We start from the raw sequence: 25636 nt of genomic DNA, 5'->3' as shown, positions 1-25636 counted from the left end.
TTGGGCTGGTTTCCTTAGGAGAGGTAGCTTTTTTCACCAAGTTTTCCACCAGTGTCTTCAATGCAACATCTGGATTTGCTGGCCACTGACAACCAATCTCAATGAAGGAGCAAGAGACCCAGTCTAGGGTTCCCTTTTAAGGGAATGTTGCAAGGCTTGGAAATACTTCAACTAATCGATACTAAGCTTTAGTCATCATAATTGCTGCACTTCCTTTATCAGAGTTCAAACTGTGGTGTTGACCTGCCATCAATAAAACTGCTGACAGTATTAATGCACTTAATGTGGTGTGTGTGTTGCTGTGTGCATGTGTATTTATACATATGTGCATTTAGGAAGATCTGTTATATGGGGTTTTTTCTGCTATTACAAAGATGGAAGATTCTGGTGTCTGTGTTGAACTGCCACAATAGCATTCACATTTTCCACTAAAACATCTCACACTAAAATAAATCAACTGTCCTGCCAAAAAACCTCTCCAAAAGGAAAGTGCTTGAGATACATAAAGTGCTTCTGCTGTGGTAGGTAGAATCTGTGGTGTGAGAGATGCAGTTTAGGGGGTCCAACATGCAGTCCAGGAGCCACAGGGTGCCTATGAGCAGTTTGAATATGACTCTCCTGGTGGCTGTCTCTGTTTCTGTGACAGGGGGATTTTGGTCTTGCCATCTACAGTATAGAAACAGGGCAGTTTGGACAGTGCCAGTGAAGACCTAAAGCAAGCAGAAGGTGTCATAGACAAGGAGCCACAGCCTTGCACCAGGTTGGACTGCTGCTGGCTGCTGGGGAAGATGGGCAGAGTGCAATGGAAAAGCTTCCCTCTCAGAGAGCTTTTTGCTAGGCATTTCATAGGACCATGCTATGCTGACTCAGGTTCTTTCTCATAAAAAGTAGTAGTTGTTTCTATGAATTTGCTGTTAACCTCCTTCCCTGTTTCTGGATCTAATTTTATATGACTTAGTTCCAAGACAGTGGAGGGAGAGGGAGAGAAGGAAAAAAATACGCTGGAAAATCCAGCTGCATTTTTCAATGTGATTGTTTGAAATGTGCTCAGCTTTCAGCAGAAAGAGAAGTCTCTTTGTTTGCACTGATTAGAAGCTATTACATGTAAACTATGGGAGGTGACTTCACTTGAACTGTGCTCATTTATGTATATGGGTTCTGATAACAACCAAACCCCATGTGGTGTACTGGAAATGGGACACGTAACTTTTATCCCAAGAATAACCAGAAAATTATTGTTTTTTAAATTAGCTTTCAACCAATCAATGAATTTTTTTACCTCAGGTCATTTTTAGATGAATGAACATACCAAGAACTTTGATAAACGAGTTGATCAGACTGCAGTGAAGTTTGCACCTACATACTTTCCCTCCTGTTTGGTTTGTTGGGGCTTTTTTCTCCTTTAGTTTTGCAGGAAAGATGTGTAAGTTACTGCCTTTTCAGGTGTTCAGGCAGTGAAGGTAACTTTTTCCTGTGGAGTTTGTAAGATGCAGCAGAGCACAGGTGTGCTTTTGCTGCACAGCCTTCATGGGAACATGCTGGAACTGCTGAATTCCATAGCCCAGATGTGCTCCTCGAGGTTTCTCTAACTGTTTTGCTCCTCAGATTTGCTAGACGGAAGGAGCACAGTAGAAAGCCTCATTGGAATTGAAGTGAGACTGACTTTTTACTGAAAGCTGTTCAAATTCCTCTGGGCTATGCCTTTTGTAGCACTTCATGGCCACCAGGTGAAAGACTTACTGTTCCCAGATGAGCTTGATTATTGTCATGATTACTCCCTATTAGGAATGAGTAATGAATCATAGTGTTTGTTATCTTGTATGTGTTTGTATAACAAATTGTTCTGCAGCTTGGAAGAATTTACATATTGGAACTTGTGCCAGAAAAATGGACATGTGCTTTGTGTGAGATTTCTTTACAGTCAGATAAGTGCTGAGCCACCCTTCTAGAGGCATTCTTCCATAAGAGCAGCTGGTCAGGATCATAGTGCTGTGAGGAACGAGCAGGTGCCTTGACAGATGATCTCCCACTGCTGAAAACCCAAGGGTGTAACTCTTCTTCCAAATCTTCATTCTTCTTGGGAGCAAAGACAAGCACAGGGAGGATGGAGGTGAGGTAAGGGAAGGTGTCACAGCACATCAGTGGCTGGTCAGGGTGCTTGAGGGGCAGGTTCACCTGCAGTGCTGGGTTTTAGGGAATCAGCTTGACTTGCAGGTCTGACTGAATGTATGGGGTGGGGTGGCAGTAAGGCATGTTTGCTGTTCTCCTTCTCTGTTTCTGTCTCCAAATATAGTAATTCATTTTTAAAGTTTTACATTTTAGTAGAGTGAGGTCATGTTCCCATGAATATGTTTAATGTTCAGAATGATTTCTGGGATGTTTGCAAACCACCTACTGTTCTCCTTCCCAGGGAGGGGGCCCCAAGAGCAGTAGGCATTTATGTGCAGGGTGCCACTAATGCCTGAGCAGCACCAGGACTCCTCCTCAGCCTTCACCTGTATCTCAGGAGCTCCTGTCCTCTCACCAGAAAGCCTTGGCATGGCAGCACAAGGCCTTGCTAAGGGGCCAATATTGCCCCAGCAGCGTGTCCACAGTTTCTGTGCTGGTGGTGCCACCGGGTAGGGGCTGCAAGGCTTCAGGGTTTCTGTGTGTCAAAGACAGGGGAACTCTGCTTGAAATCTAAAGTTTCCCTCTCAAGCACAGGAGTACATCTGCCTTTTTTTTTTTTTTTTCCACTTTCTTGTCAGGGTGGTGCTATTTTGGGTGCTGGGTTATGGAAAACACTGCACCTGCTTCCCAAATAATACAGTGTCATGCACAGAAGTGCAAGTTTTCAGCCTTTATCCAGGTGCACGATTATGATTGCAAAGTCAGCCTGTAGTGGGCTTTCTTGATTTATGTATTTTTTCTTTTTTTCCATGCAGAGCTGAGCAGTTGTTAGTCTCTGCTAATACAAGGTTTTGGTGTGTGACATAGAAAAGACAGAAAAGGAGACATTGAGGAAATGTTCACCTATTTTGATGCTGGACTAGGGATCAGTTTTTCCAGTTAACAAGTAAAGATCATTCTATAGACAATTTAGCATTATAAAATATCAGAAGTTAATGGGATTTGAACAAAATTATTCTGAATTCTGGTAATTTTGACAAGTAGTATTTTACTTCAATATAAATAGAATCAGTTATTAATCAGTTAAAAGCTTTGTTTTGCACATCAAACTTAGGCTATAAGGCTTCTTTCATAAACATTTTTTTCAGAGAAAATGTGTGTCAGTGGCCCACAATAATGGGAAAATAACTTGTGATTAACTGTTTGCTAATTGAGTACTTTGAGTTTTTTGCCAAATAAATTGTAGAACAAGGATTTCAAGCTTTTTCTGTACAGAGAGCTGCAGAACAAACCTCAGGCTGGAAATCCTGATGCACCTTTGGCTAAGAGAACCAAGACTAGCATGTGCAATGTACTTCAGAAAATATCCAGGAGGTGTTTTTGCAGTGTTCCTCTCTGTGAAGGCTGAACAAGGCTAACGGAGTGCTACAGTTTTACTCTGGAATAAATTACTGTTGTTTGCTATGCAAATCTTATGATTGTAATTAGGCTAGGATTTCAACTGCTGTGTACACTGATCTTTGTTCCCTCTGCGTATGGGAGCTAATTCTAATGCTGCAAAACAGCACAGCAAATGCCAAGGTCTGCTCAGCCTCTGATCATTTCTCGCTGGGTGCATTTGCTCCAAGTGGACAATTGAAAAGAAATGATTTGCCTCTGCCTTCACAGGGGACGTAATTGCACCGCAGGCATCTTGTGGGCCACTGAAATGTTCAGGTACTGTAAAGTCTCACTTGAAAGCAGGGGTGGGAGAAAACGCGGGGAGGAGGTCCTGATAGGCATCTAGTTTTTAGCAAACTGGGTTTAAGAAGTGATATTCTGCTGCTGGCTGGTTGAGGCTCCGTGGCATGTGTGAGCTATCAGGACAGTGATTGCAGTTCCTGGCATGGCTATGTATAGCTCCTGTTATCTGTGCAGCGGGGCTCTGTGGAACCGCAGCCCGTGGCTCCTCGCCCACACTAATGAGCTCTCCCCGAGGCCGGGCTTGTGCCTCTGGGGGTGGCACAGTGCTCCAGCCGTGCTGCTGTTTTGGAAACCAGTTTGTTGACTGTGCTCAAGTCCAGCTTGCTCAAGCTGCCGTGCCAGCTTGGCTACTGTTGGCTGTGGGAGCTTGTCCCAGTGCAGCGTGGTGGCCCCAGAGCTGTGTGGAGGATGAGGCAGGCTGGCAGCTGGGGCTGTCAGGCTGTATAGGCTGCAGCAAAGGAGAGCTGTCACCTAGACCTGGACTGGGGCGAAGCACCAGCATGGTGAGGCCAGTACAGGTGAGCCACACTCACAGCCCATTCTCCTCCCTGGGAGCACAGCCACCAGTGTCCAGTCAGCTCATGGGGTGGGAGTGCATCCTGCAGGCAGCGGGTCTCAGTTTTGTGATGACCCAAAGAGCAGGGGAAAGCCAGGGGTTAGCTGTTGCCAGCCATGCCTCCCAATGTGAGGGAGAAGTGGGAGCAGAGGCATTCAGGTGCAGGGGTACCAGCTGGGGGTGTTGGGGGATGTACCCACCCTTCTCTTAGCCCCTCCAGTGGTTTGTCCTTGCAAGTGAGGTGGTGTCTGCACTCCTGCAACCTGGTCAGAGCCTGCACCTGCTCCAGGGCTGGGCTCTTCTGTACACCTGCCTCCCCTCTGCTGCAGGGAGGTCCAGCAAAATAAAAATGTTAACAGCTGCAAGATCTATTAGCTTGTACAGTTTTATATACAGATAGATACAAAGGCATTATTTGGAATTTTGTCAGAATCATTGGGAGGACAGAGGAAGAATGAACAAGTACCCTCTAGGGGACAATATAGCATTGTTTTTCTAAGGATGTAGTAAATGACACAGTCTGGTTTTTAACAGCTTGTAACTCCTGTAAATCTTGTTTATTTCTTTTTGTTGCCTACTCATCTAAATCACAACAAAGCAGAGGAATAGTGGTAGTTTTTCTTGCATGTTTGCATATGAACCTCGAATCCATTAATTTTGTTTGTGTAAATACAATTTAAGGGAGCCAGGAAACTGAAAAAGTGTCGGGGTACTAAGGTGCCTAGCAAGAAGCAGAAGAAATCTTCTCTACAGAAAGTCATTTTTCTGACCAACTGTTTTTCATTTCTAGTGCTAATACAACAAAGTGTATGTTGTTTCCATAGCTGGATGAGCCCTATTTCAGAACAGGTTAGAGTGTGTTCTGAAGCTGTTGTTGAAAAAATATATTTTACTTAATTAGCCAAGTTAAAAAGTGGCATAAAATCTGTGTGAGCTTTACAAACTCTGTGCTGTGGCTCTATATACACTCCTTTGTCAATGGCATCTGTAATTTAGCATTGAAACACAAAGGATCATTACTTGGCCTGTAATTGTCTCTGAGAAAGAATGTGAACTTGACAGTTTTGCACTGTTAGTTTTGGGGAGAGAAATTACAAAGATCTCCATTTCCTTCAGTAGCTCCTGAAGGTATTCTATTTGCAGTGTTTCAATCCTATTTTTCTGGTACACCTGCCAATTTTTTAGAATACAATAAATTTGCAGTTAGGGTACTAACATGTTGGTATGAGGTCAGAAATGCTGTGTAGTGAATGTAATTCCAGTTTGCTTGTTATTTAATAACTTAAGTCATTCTAGTTATCTTCATGACCTGTATACATAGAAAACCTTAGAACAAGTGTTGGGCAGCTCTGGATATTTCACAGAATTGCTGAATATTCTGAGTTGGAAGGGATCCACAAGTGTGATCAAGTCAAACTCTTAAGTGTACAGGGACTGAACCCTCAGCCTTGGTGTTGTTAGCACCATGCTCTAACCAACTGAGCTAATCTCATGTTTCAAGGTGCTGGGCAGCTGTGCCCGGTCAGAATCCCAGGCCATGCTAGCAAAGTGCTTAACAGGGCTTCCAGCTCTGCAGGTAGTTTGGTGCAGGGCTGGTGGTTTTGTGCTGCTGCTGCTGCTGCTGAGGTGTGCTGCCAAGGCAGCTGTCTGTGGGGCCACTCAGCTTGGAGACCCTTGCTCAACACCCAGTTAGATGCAAAGCGGTTCCTGAATTTAGAGGAGAGCCTCTCTACTACCCATGTGTGAATCATTTCAGACCTTATGTCCTGGATCTGGAGGACCAAGGAGGGTTAGCTAATGGAGCACTACTGCAGAATTTGGAAGCTGATTCAAGGGATGCCCTTTACCCCCTGCTTTCCCTTTGCAGCCTTCCTGGGAGCTGCCCACCCTGGAGCCTTGGAGGTGAGCACTGCCTCGGGGTGGCTGGAAGGTTTGCTCAGGAGCTTGCTAGTGATGAATCACTGAGGTATGGCATGGATTGATAAGGTCGTGTACTTATGATTAGACACATCCTTCCTCTAACAGCAGTTCTTTGTCTCCATTTTGCTTTTGGTAATGTGTTTCGGCCGTTTGCATACAATGACTCTCCAAGCAGGAGCTGTTTGACTTGAGACAAAGTCACTATTATTCCAAGCAAGCTCAGGAAGCCCTCATAATTTTGTTGCCCTCAGAAGGGTGAATTTATTTAAAAGCCAATTAAGTTAAATCACCAAGGAAATATTTTTATTTTCTTGCAGCCTTGCAGCTGAAAAGGACTTTTGGGTACATAAACAAATGTATAACAAAAAAAATGTACCTGGCAGCTATATTGTTGGGCTTTTTGTGCATTTTAAGTGATGGCTGTAGGGGGCATGTTCTTTATCTGTAGCACTAGCAAAAATAAATAATGTTTTCCAGCTATTCACAGTGCAGGTGTGCAGCCTGGAAGCCATGGAAGAAGAAAACTTCCATGGTCCACAAATTATTGAAAAATACTTACTATTGTAGTGCTTGCAGCCTGACCAACACACAAGTCTATCTATCTTCTCAGCTGGAGTTGATGGAGAGCCCAAAGAAGTAGGTAGGGATACTTTATGCTTATCTGGGGAGATTTTGGACTAGGCTCTCAAGGTGCATGATTTAGTCGAGTGCCTGCTTGTGTTTACAAAAAGAAACCTTTTTGGGGTACCCTGAATATGAATATTTCTGTTGCTACTGTCCTTTTTCAAAGACTATCTCTGTCTCCCCAGGCAGTGTCTCCTGAGCCCTTTATGCCCCTTGGTTATGAGCCCTTGTCTGTGATGAAGCCTCACCTCTCCTGCCCCAGTCTCTGCTACATTGCTCCCTTGGGCTCTCCTGGCTGTTCTGGCTCCCCTCCTCTGTTCTGTATTGTCACTTACTGAATAGACTTGCTCAGCAGAGTTTTCAGAAGGAAAACAAAACGAGGTAGTCATGGATGACCAATATCAGCTTTTCTTTTTAACTCAGTCGTGAAGCATTGTTGGCTCACTGGTTTGGTTTCTACTGTCTATAAAAAGGTTTTGTGCAAGAAGTCCCCTTTTTCCCATCGCCCTGTGTGACACCAGTGCTGAGATGACCTTCTGCTGGAAAGTCTCATTGCTCAGTTTTGTCACTGCTCTGTATGAGTTTCCCTGGCAACCAGTTTGAGCTGCACTAAACCAAAAATATCTCACTGTGCCGGGGGAAAGTCAGTTTGCAGACATGTATTTCTCTTTAATGGGTTCTCTGGATGGTCCGTGTGTTCAGCCTGCAGATGTCATTATTGGGAACCAACAGCTGGGAAGTGCAGTATGCCCCTTTTCCTTACTTCCACAGGCAGAGCAGCCTATGAGGAGGCTGCTCCTGCATGATTGTCAACTGAGCTGTGGCTGTAGGACCCATCATACTCGTTTCTCATGGTACCCTGAGGGTCTCATCTTCTACTGAGAATGGTCTGTGCAGCAGACACAAAGTCTTTCTTGGATTCCTTGGATCTCTGCAAATTTCAGAATTTCTTAGTCACAGAATGGGTAAGATTGGAAGGGACCAAACTTACCTAGGTTATTGCTAACAACTTTGTGCACATTTCTGTATAAATATCTGCATCTTTACAGCTGGGCAGGCAGTGAAGTCTAGTTTTGCTCCCATCCTAGTCTCTAAAGGCACCTGAATGAGAATATGTATAAATCTTTGGAGGTCAAGATGCACCAGTTTGCTCAGGAGAGAATGCACAAACTGGAGGTGTTATTTTAAACCTTCCTTGTTTAGTTTTGACTTGCAGATAATCTTTTCACTACCTAATGTAGAAGACTGATGTGAAGAAAAGCATTCGTAATTCCAGATGTGTTCTCAAGATGACAAAATTAGAAGAGCCAGAATTGGAAAGCAGTTGGTCATTTTTAGTAACAGGTTCCCTTTTCTGGATTTGTAGGGTGTGAGGATTGCGGTAAAAGCCTTATAGGAGAATGCAAACTCCACGGACCACTCATCAGGGCTAAAGATAGGGTTATTCCCAGCCGGGCCCGCCTCACCCTACCTCACTACCTCACTTTGCGAGTCTTGGAGCTGAGAGCTGGAAACCAGCAGAGTAAGTATTTTAGCTCTTTTTCCCACATTTGGAAAAAAAGAGACAAAGACTCCTGATTTCATGAGTAACTCAAGGCATAATCATTGAGCATTTGCGTTATGAAGACTGTTTTCAGCTGAGCAAGCTAAAGCTCACAGTCAGCCACTGTTTTTTGTGACTGGTTTCTGGTAACAGACACATGAACTGATGGCAGGACATTAGCCAGAGCTGGTGTGACATTTAGCTGTGAACAACCAGTTAGCTCTGTTCAGTCAATCCAAGTTTAATGAATGTTGAATTTGTATCTAATAATAACAGCCATGCACTACTACTTTTTTTTTCTTTTTCCCCCAAGCATGCAAAACAGGAAAGAGTATTCAATGAAAGGTCAGAAACAAAATGGTAAATGACATCCCTTATCCACCCCCTGCAAACTTCAGAGATCACAGGGGGGTAATTTACCTTTTGCAGCATTTTCAATTCATATTGTGGAAAGACTGTTGTTTCCTTGTGAAAGCAAAGCAATTTGAATGCCCAAATATGAACAAAGGAATTATGTTCTTAGTGTGGAAATTTTCCACAGCTACCTGTGTATAATTAGTCCTGCCTAGATTGCTTTTCAGACAGAGAATGACAAGATGCCTACACTGTCACTCCATTGATCTGGCAATGGAATAACCAGAATTATTAAGAAGGCTAATACTGTGTTTTTATAGATTCTTCCACTCTTATTGGGAGAGAACAACCTCCCAAATTATGCCAAAAGGCAGAGAACTATGATAACATGAGTTTGTAGATTGAGGAGTATCAACACGTTTGTGTTGCATACTCAGTTTAACATCCTGTCATGGATTTTTGGTACTTTTTTATACAATGTAGTTCCCATTAAAAAAAAAGTCAGTACCTATTTACATCCTTTTTAGGATTCTTCACCTTAGAATTATTTAGTGGGATTATTTGTCTAGAAAAAGAATCTATGTGTTCTGCACTATTTTGTTTATCTCAATTTTCACAACTGTAAGCATACAAGAAATAGTTTGTGATGTCTGTACTAATATTAGACTGCTCTTTGTTTTCTTCACAGTCCTTGGTGTATTTGCAAAGAAAGTAATACAGAAGAGAACACAATTTGGCCCTTATGTTGGTCAGCTGTCTACAAAACTGACGTGCTATGATGAGAGCAGACTAGTCCTGCAGGTAAAAGCCCACTGCCTTTCTATGGAGTGCATATGTGTCTTTAGCAGCTCATACTTACTTATTTAGGTATTTTAATCAGTCAATTTGCCATCTGATGTAGCTCATTGTTTGTACTTTTGATGTGTAAATATGAGTGTAAATCACATTATTAGGCAGTACAGCAAGTACTGAAGTACCCAAATATTCTTGCATAGTGTGTTTTCTAGAAGTTTGGTTTCCTGCTTTCTGGTTTTACCATTTCTAGGGTGTTAAGCCTATCAGTCTGATAGCTCTTGATAAGATTTTCAGGGAGCATGGCTACTGAACTTTCTTCCCAGGTAACACAAAAGGATTTGTGCTTTGCACCATACCACTGGGAGGTTTGAGTTTGTGCACTGAGTTAGTGAGAGTGACAGAAATATGCACTAAGGCACTGGCTTAGTAGGGAGAAACTGATAGGGAAAGATTAATCTTAATTATTTTTAAATGTTATTGTTATTAATTAATAATAGTTGTTAATTTATATATAGACTTTGATGCACAGTGCACTACCTCAGTTTATTGAATCAGATTGTTATTTAGGCCTGATACCTTCTGTTGCTGCACACATAGGTACTGACTGTTACACCTGGACCATGACACTATTATTTGTATTTTATCCAGCAAAAATCATGGCCTCTCAGGACTAAACCAGCTTAGACAAATGTACATGGACATCCTTTCCCACAGGAATTCCTTGGGAGTTGCAGTTGATTGCAATCCTCTGGGCCCCAGTCTTTGCATTTTGCTGTCAGGGTCGTGGCTGAGCACAGCTCTGTGTCATACAATGAATCCATGGTCAAGCCACAGCCTCTGTCAGGACTTCCCAACAGATCATGGTTCTTCCACAGTTTGCAGTTCCTATCAGGCCCTCTCACCCCCAAACAGAGAGGCACCAGCAGCAGCTGTGCTGTGACACACTCTGTGTCTTCCTTTGAGCTTTCTCCAGAGGCCTGGGGCTGGAAAACACTGTGTTGTGAGGAAATACTTCTGAACTTTAGTTTGAGAGCTTCAAAGTAGTAATAGCTTCAGTAGTTGCTGTAAGCTTGATTTGCACATGGAAATCATGGGAATTATCTGCCAGGAAAGTAACACTGTCCTTCTATGGGATTTTCATAGCATGTGGACACCAGAAAAGGTTTGTTCTTCTCTGTAACTAAATATCTTCAGTCTTTTGATTAGACACTATTAAAAATACAGAAAATGTACTTCTCTAACAATGGATGGATGAGCTAAGCACCCAGTTCCTTCCTTTTCACCAAGCCATTGTAAACCACACCCTATCCTCTATCAGTCAGCACCATTTGCTTAAAAGTATACAGTGATAAGCGCAGCTCTGGCTGATGAATGGACTGTTTCTTCAGAAGAGGAGATTAGAGTCCCAGATTTCCTACATGACAGCAGTAGCTGCCTTGACTTCTCCCTAGCATGAGTATGTGACCAAACTTGTCCAACAGGCAGGTGCTTTCATCGGAAACATGATGAAGTTAGATAAAATAGTTCCCAGAAGCAATGAAAATACAACTTTTTTTTTTGCAGTTACTTGCTCAGTTATGTGGTTAGTAGAACAAATACAGGCTGTGCTGTCATTAGTTGTGCAGCTTTGTCTGTCCATATTTGAGACATTATTGCAGAAAAGCAATAGTCTTGTTTGAGGTTGGTAGTTTTTGCCTCATGGGGCATTCTCTTGGAGGGGAGAAGCTAGGAAGAATGAAGTAAAAGAAAAAGATCTTTCTGGCACAATTGTTCATTTGTATTTACTTTTGCATTGTTAAGAGGAAAAAGAGAAGACTGTTAAAATGCCATTATGTTGTATGTTACCTCTCTGGACTTATTAACACAAGCTATACAATTGTTCCATGCAAAATGTGGTAGCACTGAGGTTTGAGATTATCAAGTGCTCAGGAAGTAGATTAAGGCATAAAGCTTATCTTTCTACCTGCCTGCACTTAGTTCTTAATATTATCTTTATATAACATAAAAATGATGAACTATAAATGGAAAATACATACAAAGGCCTACAGTTATTTTAGTAGCAGGGTGCTCAGCAGGCATTCGTTCTTCACTTTCTTTTGCACTCAGTGTTCATTAAGAGTGATCTATTTCAAAATAACCATGATTTCAAGGGATATATGACCAAGACAAGATAGATAACTGATTGCAAATTAAAGAAAACTAATGTGCCTTTATACAGGACTTGGTTTTATCATCTTGGTATACTTGGTTTTATCTTCCCCCCACTTTGTTTCAGGTGTTGAAAGATGGAGGGAAGTACTTTCTGGACACTCCCAATGAGGACTGTGGAAACTGGATGATGTTTGTCCGGCTAGCCCGGAACCAAGAAGAACAGACTCTTGTGGCTTATCAGCACTGTGGAGAAGTCTACTTCACAACAGTCAAGGTAGTTAAACCTTTATTGCCTCACCTGACATCCAAAAGGAAATTCATAGACAAAGGTTCTGAAGGACTAACTCTTTTGCAATGACAGATTGATTCTATTCTGCTAACTGGATCATTACTTAAATACCACCTTTAATGTAATTTAATCTGTAGTAAAGCAAACAGAGTATGGGGTTTGTTAGGAAAAGGTGTTGTGTACTTGCTGCTGTGGGTAGTGAAGAAACTGAGCCGAGGGAAGATAAAAGTCATTCACGCTGATAGTGTTTAAACTGAATGTTCTTTAATGCCAGGTAGATGTATATGGTGGGATTATTTGGCATTATTACCTTCAAGAGTTCTTCATTCTGGAAATAACAAACAAATTCCTTTCTTTTATTACATTTCTGGACACATATTGTTTTCTGAGCACATTGCTTTGTGCTCAGGAACAAGGTGTTGAGTGGATCTTCATGTACAATTTCCATGTTTTGGCCCTTTTCTTAGGCAGAGTCGGTTTTAATCAGAAATAACTCTTTTGCACACTTGGGAAAAAGAAATCTATCTGTTGAACATAATGCTTATATATCATTGTGAGCAACACAAAAATTTAAAAAAAAAGAATATTAGTGAAAAGTAGTTACTATGAAATAAAATCCAGTATTTCAGTTTCATATCCAAGATTGGCACATATTTCTGTGGCATAGTGGTATTTACATTTTTTATTCCATTTTTGTTTCTACACCTGCACAGTGAGAAAAATATTTACTGTATAGTGGTGATGAGAGAATAGCATTTCATACCCTTGAAGTCTTTTATAACAGTATGGAGTATAGTTGATTCTAGAATTAATATCAACATAATTATTAAGAAAAAAAATTAAAATGTAAAATAGTATATACTACCCTGAGACATATTTAGACTGTATTTGAGATTCTCATGCAGTCCATATCATTTGAGATTTCAGCTTGATTTGAAATGCATTATATGTTTGTAAAATTGATAGGATTACTAATACTATATTTGGGAAGCATGAACTTTTCCAAGAAGTAGTTGTTATAAACTAGTAACTTAAAATTTCCAGAATAATTTAAATACTATTGAACCAGCTCTCTGCTGACTTCAGCAGAACTCTGCACATTGGCATTAATGGAGAGTTGCATCCTATACACTGACACAAAGTGTGTCCTAGGATGATGCATGTGTCTTGGAACCTTTTCTGTGCTGTGGGTCATAGAGCATTGTTTGGGTTTTATTTCTCCCAAGTCCCAGTATCATTCAGGGTGCTGTGGCATCCAGCAGATTTTGTCCTGGTCAATGAATGCAATGGCCTTGTGCTACACTTAGGCACACCCTGTTGGTAATGCTGTGAGGCTGGCTTAGGGCTCATTCTGAAGATACTTTCTCAAAACATTTTTAGTAAAGTGTGTTAAAATAGGAGTAGGATTGGCTCCTTTCCCCACTGTTTTTACAAAGAAATGAGATTTCAGTAACATGAAAGTACAGCTACTAAAGCAGATGTGTAAGTGGCATCTTGACACCACCACCATTAGCTTACTTTCTGACCTAATCACTGCAATCCTTAGAAATAAATGCTTTAAAAGGTATGGAACTGTGGGGAAATAAAAATAATCCATGGTTGCTGTTGGTCTGATCCCAGAAGAGTTTCATGTGTGTGCTGCAGTGACAATAAGAGTAAGTGGCACAGAGTAAGACAACTTGTAGTGGATTTGCATATTGATATTTAATGTCAGTTTTACTGAGTTTAGAGCTTTTGAATTAACTTGACTGTTTCACACACTGATGCACTTGCTCTCCCTTCAAAGTCACATTGGCCAGCTCTCCTTCCCATTAAGGAAATGGCTGCTGGTCTAGGAATGCTGGGCAGAAAGTAGTGACAGTGTCATGCTGTGCAGTTTTTTTTGTGGGTATCAGTCTCAGCTGTCACAGGCCAAGCTCCCAGACATCCTTAAACATTTTGCCTCACAGTGATGAGCCTCCTACTTAATGGCTCTGCCTCATGTCCTTAACTGAGTGGAGAATTCTGGACAGACAATTTCTGTTTAGGCCAGGTGTTACTAAAATGTACACCCAACCCACGCTGGTTGTAGTTGGCAGCCAGGCTTGTGCCTGGGAATACAAGACTCAGTTTTCAGCATTAAACCCACAATTAACCCCTCACCTGTCTGCATTCACAATCTACATTGTCTTTTCCCTACCATGCTTATCCCACACCAATATTACAGAATAAGTGGATTTTATGATGTCATGTTTTCTGGAATAAGACTCAGCTGCTCTCTTTCTAGGCTAGTTTGCTTTTTTTTTTTTTTGGTGGCACATGTTTATCTTAGTTAAAATAAAACTACAAGTACAGTGCAGTTTGGCTCTACCCTTGTTGCAGCAATGTTAGTGTTTATTATAGATGAAGAAAATTGTGTACAGGGTCAGGGAGTCATATAAATCATGTTTAGTTTTCTCCTTTTCATTTAAAGAACTAATAGATCTTTGGCCAGTGAGTGTAATCATGCCTCTCCTTTTCTCTTTGCTATATTATTGACTGAAAGTATTTGTCAGAAGAGGTCATAGTCCAGTCCAAGGAGAGATTTGGGCAAGCATGACTGGATGGGAGACTGCAGATTATGGGCTCCTTTAATCCTGTGGGGGAAGGCTTCAGTGGAAGGAGGGCAGAGTTACAGTAAGGCACGCTCACAGCAAACCTGACACATTAGAGCCAGCCCAGGGAAGGTGCCAATTTGCCTTGCAGTCCACATATTGATCAGCTCTGCACCCATGCTCAGCATAACATATCCAGGAGGCATCCAAGATCTTGTGCATTCACAAGGCATTTTTCCTTTGCCTGTACCCTGTAGTTAAGTGTTGTGTCCAGAGGGCTTCCAGACATCAAGGAATGGGCATGGGATATTGCTTGGAAAGACTGATGGATGTCTGAACATCACAGACAAATGGATCTCACTGAGCAAAGGTTATGAGTATTGAGGCATTCCTCCTGCTACAGGCCCCCCCCACCCCAAATCTCCGTGCATACGCAATTCCACTTTTGGAAACAGAAAGTGTCAATCAAGAAAGCGGGCAGTAATGTTTAATAAGTGCTTGAATCTTGAAACTAAGTTACCAATAATTAAAACAGAGTCAAAAAATGCAGTCTGGGTAAGGACAAAATGCTGAACACCCCTGGCCCTCCTGTTTTTCTTATTGTTTGGTTTAGGAAAATTGACACAAGTAAACAGGTGCTGTTTTTTTCCATTCACAGTCAATTGAACCCCACACAGAACTGAAAGTATGGTATGCTGCCGATTATGCCAAATTTATGGAAGCTTCTGCAGTCTTCATTAAAGAAGAATCAGATGTCTCTCCTTTGCCTCCAGTAGCAGTAAGTACCCCTACTCTGCATTGAAGCCATCACTAGACATAGTAAATAATGGCTTATTTATGTGTTTTCTCTGTTTATATAACTCTAGTAATGCAAGTGTAGGCCACAGAGTGCTTTTAGCAATTTTAGCCAAGCAGCTACCCAGAGAAAGGCTGTTCTTCCTGTCCTGTGTTTGTAATCCAATGGAGCCATCAGATATAGTCAGAAGTAAGTGGCACCATTTGATGTAATGGAAAGACTTAAGATGGGCACTAATTTTTGGATAACCAAGCTGTCAAGCCTCAGACTTTTTTCACCATTTTCCTTTCTTTTGCTCTGATTGATTGGCCAGAGTACCCACTAGTTATTTCAGTCTTTCCTGTTCAGTAACCCTTCTCTACTAATTCAAATACCTTCCCCTCTGTATCATAGCAGAAATCCTTAAACTGACAGGAGAAGTTTGTTAAGTGTTAAAAACATGACTGTGAAATCAATACTTAATCTAGAAAGAATGTGAAACAAATGAACCAGGAATACAAATGAACCAGGAATTCATGTTCCAAGAAGGCTTGTGAGGCGTTCAGAATATTCCCCAGAAGGAAGGTGAGGGAGAGCCACAGCATCAGGCACAAGTCTTAGCAGAGAGGAGGCCTCAGTTTGGAAATAAAGAGGGATTGGATACAGCTTCACCATGCTCTCCAGAGCAAGCTAGCCCAAGAACAAGGGAAAAGAAGGACAGTTTATGAGAAACTTACATAAAAGGTAGATGAAGTTGAGGAGGTACATGGTCATGCATTAATTGGAAGTATATTTCATCAGTAATGGGAGTTTTTTGGTAATTGTTTTTCATTGGAGTGTTTATAATATCAGCATTTAAAGTGAATTCAACTGAATCCAGTAGAGCTCTTCTTTCCAAGTAATACTTCCAAATAATACCCTGTCTGGGGAAAAAAAAAGGCTTTAAGTCAGGATAGGCTTGAGATCCCTAAACCTAAGGTGTTTCTTATCCGGTTAATGGAAGTCTAATGCCAAATGTCAAGCCAAGTGAGGAAGCCTCTCCTGGAGCCATTGACCATTGCTGTGTGGTAAAGCATGGAGTCAGCCCAAGATACAAGGAAATCTGTATGGCTAAACTACATTTTTGTACCGAAACCCATCCCATTTTTATGTGGCTGGAATAGCAGATAAACTATGTCAGTCCAAGGATAAAAGTACAATTTACAACTGTTTATGAGTAATTTCATAAATGCAACAAATGTAGAGACTTTGAAATTCAGTAAGCACAGATAAACAAAGGTGAAGGGACTCAGGACAGTTACAGGAAATGCTAAACAAAAACATACAAACCAGTATTTAGCCAACCTTTACCTTACCTTCGAGTTTTTACTCCTAGAGAGAATCTATTGCCAGTTGAACAACAAGGTGGTAGCACATGGAAGTAAATATCACCAGAGACAATGATGGGTCTTAGAAAAGCACAGGAGGAGATGAGTGAGAAGAATATGACCCTTTCTTAGAATGTTTAGTAAGGAAGACCTGTCTCTGTTCTCATTGCAGAAAGAGCCTGTAGACTCTTGGATATGCTCCAGCTGTGGAAGCACTTTTGCAACTTTTGCTCTGCTGGAATCTCACCAGTGCATCCATAAGGACCGAGTCCTTCCTACGAGGTTCAGACCACCAAATAAATTGGGACCTGTAAAAGCAAAAAACAAACTCAAAGGGAAACTGAGAGGAGCGTCATTAGGCAAAAGCATTACTCAATGCTTTGGGACCATTTCCTGTTCCTCTGCTGCAAAGTTCAGTTGTGCCAGCTCAGGAAGCACTTGTGGTGCTCTTGTAAGGTTTATTCCTAAATGGAGAAATGGTCGGTCTTCACTGCTGAAGGGAAAAGAAGTGAAGCAGCCAGATAGTTTTCCCTGCCGACTCTGCGGGAAGATTTTTGATTCCATTGACAAGCTCACGGTCCACACTTATGCGCACAAAGGGGAGCGTCCCTACAAGTGTTCACAGCACGGATGCACAAAAGCCTTCATTTCAAAATATAAACTGCTCAGGTACAGCTCTGAAGGCATTCCTTTTCTACTGGGGGTGTGGGGGGGAAAAATGGACATGTTTTTCCTTTGGGGTGTTCTAGTGACAGTTAATCCCTGAGGTCCAGTTTTTATTATTACTGTTTTTGATAGAATTGGAGAAGACTAGTCTACCTTAATTATGGTGGCTACTCAAAAAGATTATGTTGAGCAGTTTCAAGCTCCTCTATGCTTTATGATTAACACCTTCCTTCCCCCCCCACAAAATTTAGGCTTTTACTAATAACCTGAGGAGTAGTGAGAATGCCTTCCTTTGAGAATTCCAGCATTTTCAAGTTTTGAGGCTGCAAGAGTAAATGTACTAGAATAAATGTGAACACAAATAACATTTCTGTGTCTGTGTTTTGTTTTTTTCTCTTAGGCACTCGGCCACTCATTCTCCACAGAAATCTCACCAGTGTGGCTACTGTGAAAAGACCTTTCACAGGAAGGACCATCTAAAGAATCACCTTCAGACTCATGACCCCAACAAGATGGCCTTCAAGTGTGAAGAGTGTGGCAAGAAGTACAACACCAAGCTAGGCTACAAGAGGCACTTGGCTCTTCATGCTGCCACCAGCGGGGACCTCACCTGTAGGGTTTGTGCCCAAGAGTTTGGTGGTACTGAGGTTCTGTTGGAACACCTCAAAAGTCATGCAGGGAAGCCAACTGGCAACATGAAGGAAAAGAAACATAAGTGTGACCACTGTGAGCGTCACTTCTATACCCGCAAAGATGTGCGACGTCACATGGTGGTTCACACAGGCTGCAAAGACTTCCTGTGCCAGTTCTGTGCCCAGAGGTTCGGGAGGAAGGACCACTTGACACGCCATACTAGGAAGACTCATCCTCAAGAACTGCTGAAGAGCAGGTTGCAGAATGGCGACTCAGTGGGTCTCCTTGACCAGCTCTTTTCATACAGACTGAAGGAAGATGCCAGCATGCTGTCCCCTCTTCCTGAAAGGGTCCCTGTGCCAAATGGGATTGTGAATAGTTCAGAAACAGAGGAATACAACTGTTCACATCTTCATTCCCAGTCAAGCTTACAAACTGCTCTTCCTCTTGAGTCTTCTCCTCACTTGCAGAGGATTGGCTGTGCAGACAGCATCCCGGCTGTCCCTCCCACACCATGTTCAGCAGCTGTCCCTGTCAACCTGAACCTTCATCAGCCTAACAAATACGACCTTAGTTCTACCTCATTTGCCACAGGATCCCTCAAGAATCTACCGATAAAAGTGGATGTTAAAGGTTACAATGTGCATCTTCTTGAGGACCTGCCGTTACCAGAACCTCAGTCTCTCCTCAAAATCAGTATGGAAGAAGCTTCCTCAGGGCCTGTAGGGGATACTAACAAGTACCCAGTGCACAAAGAGACAGAGGCAGCAGCTGAAACTGCAAGCCTGCCTTTCATGGATCTCACTCATGTGATGGGCTTCTGGCAGCTCCCACCAGGTGACAACCAGAACACTATTGGGGACATCACAATGGCGTTTGGCTCAGAGGAACCATCACACAGGCTGAATGGCCTTGGCCAGCAGCAAGGTCTTCAGCTAGCAGCTGGTGGGATGGCCATAAACCAGCTGCACCATCTTCCTCGCTCCTTTCCATCCACTACAAATTCTGTAACATTGCCTCACTTTCACCATGCCTTCAAGTAACCATCATCCTGTGTGGGTTTTTTCCTTTTTTTTTTTAAGACTGTGCTTCTTACTTAAATCTGTTAGGACCGGGTTGTTTTTGTTTTGTTTTGAAGAAAAACTGCCCCAGATGTTTTCAAAGCATGTTATGAACATGGTAGTTAAATTCAGGATGTTAATAAACAAGAAGCTCTATTTTTCATATTGTTAGTTTTTTAGCATATGACAACAGTAGAACTAACATGTTTCCCTCAGCTCCCTCTATATTTTTGTTTCTTTTCATGCAAACAACTGAATAACTATCTTCAGTGACAGCAAAGTATCATAACAGGCACAATAAAACTATGGCTGCTGCAATAGGAGAAATATGGTTAGGGTGATTGGGAAGAGGGGGGAAATCATAAAGAAATCAGTTTAATGAGCCATAAATCACAGCAAATTTGTACACATGGCAAATGTAACAAACAATTTATCAACATCAGATAGATTTCTATTAAGCACTTAATTAATGAAATTTATTAATCCTTAATTTAAATCAGAATCATTCCAAGAGTAAATCTTATGTCCTTGTTTCAGTTTCTTCAATGAAGTTCATCACTATTATGATTATGTTAAACTAGATTTTGTTTTCTGGCGGGCAGTTCAGCTGTGTGCCGTTTTTCTAGGGCTGGAAATAACTACCACTTCTGAATGGCTGTGTAAGAACTGCAGTCTTGGATACATGCAGTTCTCAGAATGAGAAGTGAATTGTCTCAAGTTAGAACAAAACATTAATTTTCATTTAGAGCTGGATCTGTCAAGACATCAGACACTTCTCTCTCTCTCTTTCTAGTAAAGCATTTGAGCATTTGCTTAAATTTAAGCTTATGGTATCCCATTGGGTCAACAGCTTGATTTATTCAACACTTAATAAAAAATAATGCATCCTACCTAAGGGGCCTTTATTCACCTTTTGTTGATAAAAATGGCCATTGTTTAGTCTGGGAAATTATTAATAATTGCAACCATCTGAAAATACGGGCTTTCACGGAAATCCAGCCCTGGCCCAGGGGAGCCTGTGCCCAAGTGGTTCCCCTATAGAGCCAGGGGCAGGTCTATGCAAAGAGGGACTGTGGTGCTGAGCTGACACTGGGCCCTGTTCAAAACCAGGTTCTGAACCTGCCTTACGAGTGTCAGCTGAAATTAGTGGGTGTGATAATGGTTGAAAACATTTTACTCATGGGGGTTCTGCTCAGAAACATCAGGACTGCTGCAGTTGGACTCCAGCCTTTGTTTCTTGCAGACTAGAGCCATGGGGACTTCTGGTTGTTTCCTGGGGTAAATGGTCCATGAACGGTTCCTGTGGACAGTGGGTTGGTGTGACAGCCCTATGCGTGCATGGTGTGACAGTACCTGATGCATGAACAAGCAGAAATTGTAAAGATCACATTTTTCAGTAGATGCCATTATTAAACAAAGAAACAAACTCTTCACAATTTAGTTTGTTGCCTAACAAACCAGCTACAAAAAATAATCACAGTTTTAGTGGATGGCTCAGTTACTAATGGATTCTGTTTCATCTGAAACAGACATGGAATTTCTGAATCTGAGTAAATTCTCAAACCCCAAGAACTACTGTTCTGTTAAATCCAAAGAGAGTTCATAGTACCAATGGCCATTACTAATATAACATGGAGCAAGCATGTTCTCCTCTCCCTCATTAATCACAGGAATATTTCCAGAGAGCTTCAAATAAAAAATAATTCTTAAATTATTGCTGTTTTGCTGTTACTGAGATACAGATCATTGTAGTTGTACAATGTCATTGAATATTCTTACAAGTTGATCGATACTTGGATTAAGGATTGTCTTATTGCAGCTCATGAAAGAATATGTTCTGCAGATGCAGTGCTGAGGGGATTTTTTGTCATGAAAATTTTGGCATAAGACAAACCAAAAGGAATTTTAAGGTCATTCCTGTAATGACAACAGCAGGAGGCAAACAGGTACTGCACAGTCATGTGTAGTTATTTAAATGACAAGTTCCAGAATAGGGAAAATGTTGCAAACAGTGTTACATGCACATTCTACAGCTAGGCTTGTATTTTCATCTGGACTTGGAAAGGTGTGTGTGTGCACTTAACTGTATATTTTTTTCCTTGTTTGTGCAAATTGTATTCACTTGGCTTCAAGCAAGCTTATGTACTTGTAAAAAAAACACAAAAAACTAAATTACAACAAAAAATTCTTTGCTACGAAAAAAATTTGTAGCACTGCCTGATCATATACATTTTGTCATTTTGGTTTGTGCTTTTATAAGAGGTGTCATTAATTACCTAAATACTTGCCCTTGAATTTAAATGTATTTTAAGAAGCAAACATTATGCAGACACTGAGCACGTTCTTCCAGCTGATCTTTCAGCCCTGGAGCATAGTACCTGGGCTCTGGGCTGCCAAGAGAGGTGCTGCTGCCTGATCTCAGCCTCTTCCAAAATATGGAAAGATGATAAGCATTCCTTACCAATGCATATGTAACTACAGATTAAAGACCATGTCATTCAAATAAAAAGAAAATAACCTCTTTTGATGCATTTTAAAATACTTTAAAAGCACAAAGCCACAGTGTCTGCAAGTAAAGCACAGAAGCAAACCTTAAATGTGCAATGCTGCTTAAACCCATCAGCCCATTCAATTTTCTTTTTCCAGATTCTTGGCATCATAAATGTAGCAGAAGCTGATGATACCCCATGACAAAGAAAGGCAAGCTATTTCAAAAAATGATGTTGTCAAAAAAAATAGTTTTGTTTTAAAATTCTTGCAACTCAAGAGATGTGAGATACCCCTGAATCATCTAATACTGCAAGCAGGACTGGACTTTCTGAACGTGTTTGTTAGGGAGACCTCTGTGAGCATTTCTCAGAGGCCATCAGTGGCTGAGGCTCAAGCTGCAGGACACCTCTGGTGGCACTGCCTTTGGCTCATGCAGGGCTGTGACAGCTCCAGTGTGGGGAGAGGCAGCCCCACATCCACTGTGGGTATGGTGGAGGAAGGCAGCAGCCCGAGCACTGACCAGTCCTCCCTCCCTGGCTCAGCCCAGTCCTCCTCCAAAGGTGAGAAGGGGATGTAAGGGCAGAGAGCTGCCATGGCCATGGCACAGCAGGTAAGGGATCTGGGAGAGATCTTAGGATATTTTACCTCACATTCAAATAGAGATAAAAATACTCTTTTATCTGAACTCTGCTTGAAAACCTGTAGAAGCAGAGCAGTACGTGGTGAATAAACAACAGAATTACTATAATCAAATCACAGTGTAAAAGAACAAAAGTTAGTAAACATTTGGTCTCAAAAAAAGAGTATTCTTTTTATGAAAGAAGAAAAAAGACCTGAACCTGCTGAAGTAATGTCAAGAAACTAAAATTATACTACATGGAACAAAAGACTGCATCCTCTGTGTAATCACAAATTGATCTATTGCTAAGTTCCCATCCTCTATCAGAAACCAAGTTAATTTATTTTTCCTTCAGTTTTATTTACGAACTTTTCCTGTTAGAACTTTCCATTTCCTTAGTCAATGGGTTGCTGTTAGTTTCAGAAAATTTTTCATAGCCAGTCTGAACTGGGGTGGTACATTCCGTATATTAATAATTGGTCATTTCTAGTGGAATGTTTAAAATGCTTTCCCTCAATACACCATTCCTGCCCTTATATATAGATTTTTTTTTTTTTTGTAAGATACTGGAAACTAAGCTATGAAATCCTACACTTCTATAAACAGACCGAAAATAATGGGGACACACACACAACAGTAAATACAGTAAAACTTGCTCTAAATTTGAGGATTCATTTATTTGGTTGTTAAAGAAACCAACTGTGGTAACATTGCACAGTATAGTTTGGAATGGGTTTGGGGTTTTTTCCCTCTTCTTCCTGGACTGAAAGAAAGGCTAAACAGCACTGCTTTAATATATTGGGACTACTGTCATGCCTGTTTTTTCTAGCTCTAGGAGTTACAGTTGCTTCAGTGTCATCCTTTCTGTATCCATCTAATCATTATTAGCTAGAGTCTAAGTAGTTCAATTAAACTGTTTAAAATATGATATTTATTACTGCTGTGTCCAACTACTTTTCATCTTCATTTACTTAATGAGCATTTAATACGTTAGAAAGTTCCTTATGGATTTTAATTGAAAGCCTTACTGAAAATTACTGGGTTAAAAAGCCCCTACTTGTTGCATCACTGAAAGTTTATGGAAGGTTATCCAAGGCTGACAGTGGATCAAGTGACCAAAAAAATAAGAAGGGATATACGTCTACAACATTTCTGTCTTGTTGATGAATTTTTAAAAGCAATTGAAGTGTTTAATGCAAGAATGAGATTTGGTTTTAGTCTGAACTCAAAGTGCTTTGAAGAGATGCACAGCATACATGGCCATTTATCATGTATCAATCACTATCATTTACTGTTTACTGGAAGATTCTATTAAATATTCACATGAAGTTCCACAATGTCCACTTGTCTTGTTCAATATATCAAAGCATTAGGGCAAAGAAAAAGAAAATCACATGGTACTGCATCTTCCTACATTTTGTTAAAACCGTTGAATGAACTGTTGGTAATGTCCACCCCTCTAGGCAATCATTTAATTACATCTTGGCAGCGGATGCAAATAATCTCACAACTTTAAATAGGATAGCATAATAAGATTTGTAGCCTAGAGAGAAAAAGCCCCAACCAAACCTGAGCCAATGAATTACAGTTTGCTTCTTTTATTGGTAACTGTAGCATTTCAGGGGAAAGTGGTGCTGAAAAACTGCATTGCTTAGGATCTTCCATAATGTGTCAGCAGAAAGCCTTAACACATCCTTGCCGACCCGTCACTCTTATCTTCTGTTGTCCACTTGTGGTCTAGAAGCAGCAACAAGCCATATACTTGCTATTTCTTATTATAGAAAGAGCTTTTATATTTTACTCTATTTTCTCCAAGAAGATTAAACCTGTATTTGTGGGAAGGTGATGGAGCAGCTCATCCTGGAAACCATTTCCAGGCACATTAGGGATGAGACCATTTATTCACACCACTCAAAGCCAGTTTCTCACATCTCCTTTCTCAGCTAAAAAAGGCTTGTGGGTAGCTCTGAAACTGATTTCTCACCTGCCCAAAGTGCTCTGTAAAGCACTTGGCAAAGCTCAAGTGCTACAGAAAATGCAGCAGCAGTTGCCAACACCCAGCACATGCAAGCTCACCTAGAGCAGTCTTTTTCACAGTTCCACTGCCCTCTATTTAAGATGTGAGTGTTGATGTCTGTCCCTGGGACCCACTGGGGGCAGTGGCTGTCCCAGACCTCTGCAACTACAACTCCAGTGATACCTGGACTAGCCAGTATCCCCAGGGAAAGGAGGTGTCAAGCCCCAGGTTTCAGAATTCAGTGACTAAACCTTGAGAATGGTGATGGTATCAACAGATCCCTGTTGGTGGGCTGCAAGACCCTGTGTGATAACCAGAGGAGTAACTATGCTGTTAACATGGTCCCAGGTAACACAGATGACACCACAGGGTACTGAGAGCAGTTTTCCTGTGACTGGCAAAGTCAAGGAGGTGGGTAGAGCTGATAATGGCACTGTGGACTGGACACTCCCCTGCCCATTGCAGTCTTCCCCACAGCTGAGGGATCCAGCCACTGACCAGCAGCAACCAAGGACAGTAAAACTGCACACAGAGGAACCTGCAACAACTCTGACTGTGAGTCTCTGCAACTGACTGTTCTGTGCACATTCCTTTCATCCCATGCTCCAAGGACTCTCACAAGCATCTCTCCCAGGCCCAAAATATCTTGCCAGCTACAGGGAATCATTCTTGGCTGTATTTCCTGCTAAGGACTCATGTTCTGCAGCTGTATACATTTCGGAGGGGTGCAAGATGCTGACCATCTGAGCCATCCTCTTGAGCAACCACACCACAACCACCTTGAACAAGGGCTGGAAGGGCTTCTTGCTGCTCTGGCATGGCTTGGCATGTCCAGAGATGGGAACCCCACTGACTGCATAGTCTGAGGAGCAGGAGCACCAAACATCATGGTCTGGGAAACAAAACTGTAGGGAGAAGGAAGAACCTCCACACTGTCATCCTGACATAGTTGTTACTGAAATGAATGCTTGCATCTTCCACACTTGGACAATGGGAGCACATTGCAAGTGCACAAGATCTGCCGGAGAGGTTTGCACTATTGAGTAGCAAATCTTCTTGAGCAGAGCACAGTCACTGCCTACTTGGGATGGGGCTCTTCCAAATCAAAGACCATTCAACACCAAAATTAGTACTCTCAGCAGCTTACACTGGGGCCCTGAGGAGCTCTGCTACAGGTTTCAGTGAAATTGATTACTTCAATTAATACAAAGGAGCTCATACTGCAAACACTGCAACAGGATATTCTATATAACCAAAGCAAACAAGTTCTTTTTACATTACAATATTGAAATGAAAAATAATAATAATTTCTTACCCAGACTTTCCTGAGGATCTTTTCCCAGCAGATACA

General features: G+C 41.5%; 1 protein-coding gene across 2 annotated transcripts in view; it reads left to right on the top strand.

Moving 5' to 3' along the window:
• Positions 1 to 23605, top strand: part of PLAGL1 (PLAG1 like zinc finger 1) — a 47809-nt gene extending 24204 nt beyond the window's left edge. Inside the window, exons 3-8 of one of the 2 annotated variants that reach the window (XM_071434415.1) lie at positions 8319 to 8474; positions 9538 to 9650; positions 11920 to 12069; positions 15316 to 15435; positions 16972 to 17468; positions 17866 to 23605. In XM_071434415.1, the coding sequence (XP_071290516.1) occupies positions 8319 to 8474; positions 9538 to 9650; positions 11920 to 12069; positions 15316 to 15435; positions 16972 to 17468; positions 17866 to 19141 (2312 nt within the window). In that variant the 3' untranslated portion in view covers positions 19142 to 23605. The remainder of the gene's footprint in view (positions 1 to 8318; positions 8475 to 9537; positions 9651 to 11919; positions 12070 to 15315; positions 15436 to 16971; positions 17469 to 17865) is intronic. The other variant, XM_071434425.1, reaches the window with a different exon arrangement.
• Positions 23606 to 25636: the final 2031 nt, after the last annotated feature.

Source organism: Agelaius tricolor, unplaced genomic scaffold (genome assembly GCF_023055355.1).
Source record: "Agelaius tricolor isolate 1412-34295 unplaced genomic scaffold, bAgeTri1.0.p SCAF_1, whole genome shotgun sequence".
In the NCBI taxonomy this organism is placed as follows: Eukaryota; Metazoa; Chordata; class Aves; order Passeriformes; family Icteridae; genus Agelaius; species Agelaius tricolor.
Note: the sequence above shows the minus strand (reverse complement) of the source record. Positions and strands in the feature narration are given on the sequence as shown.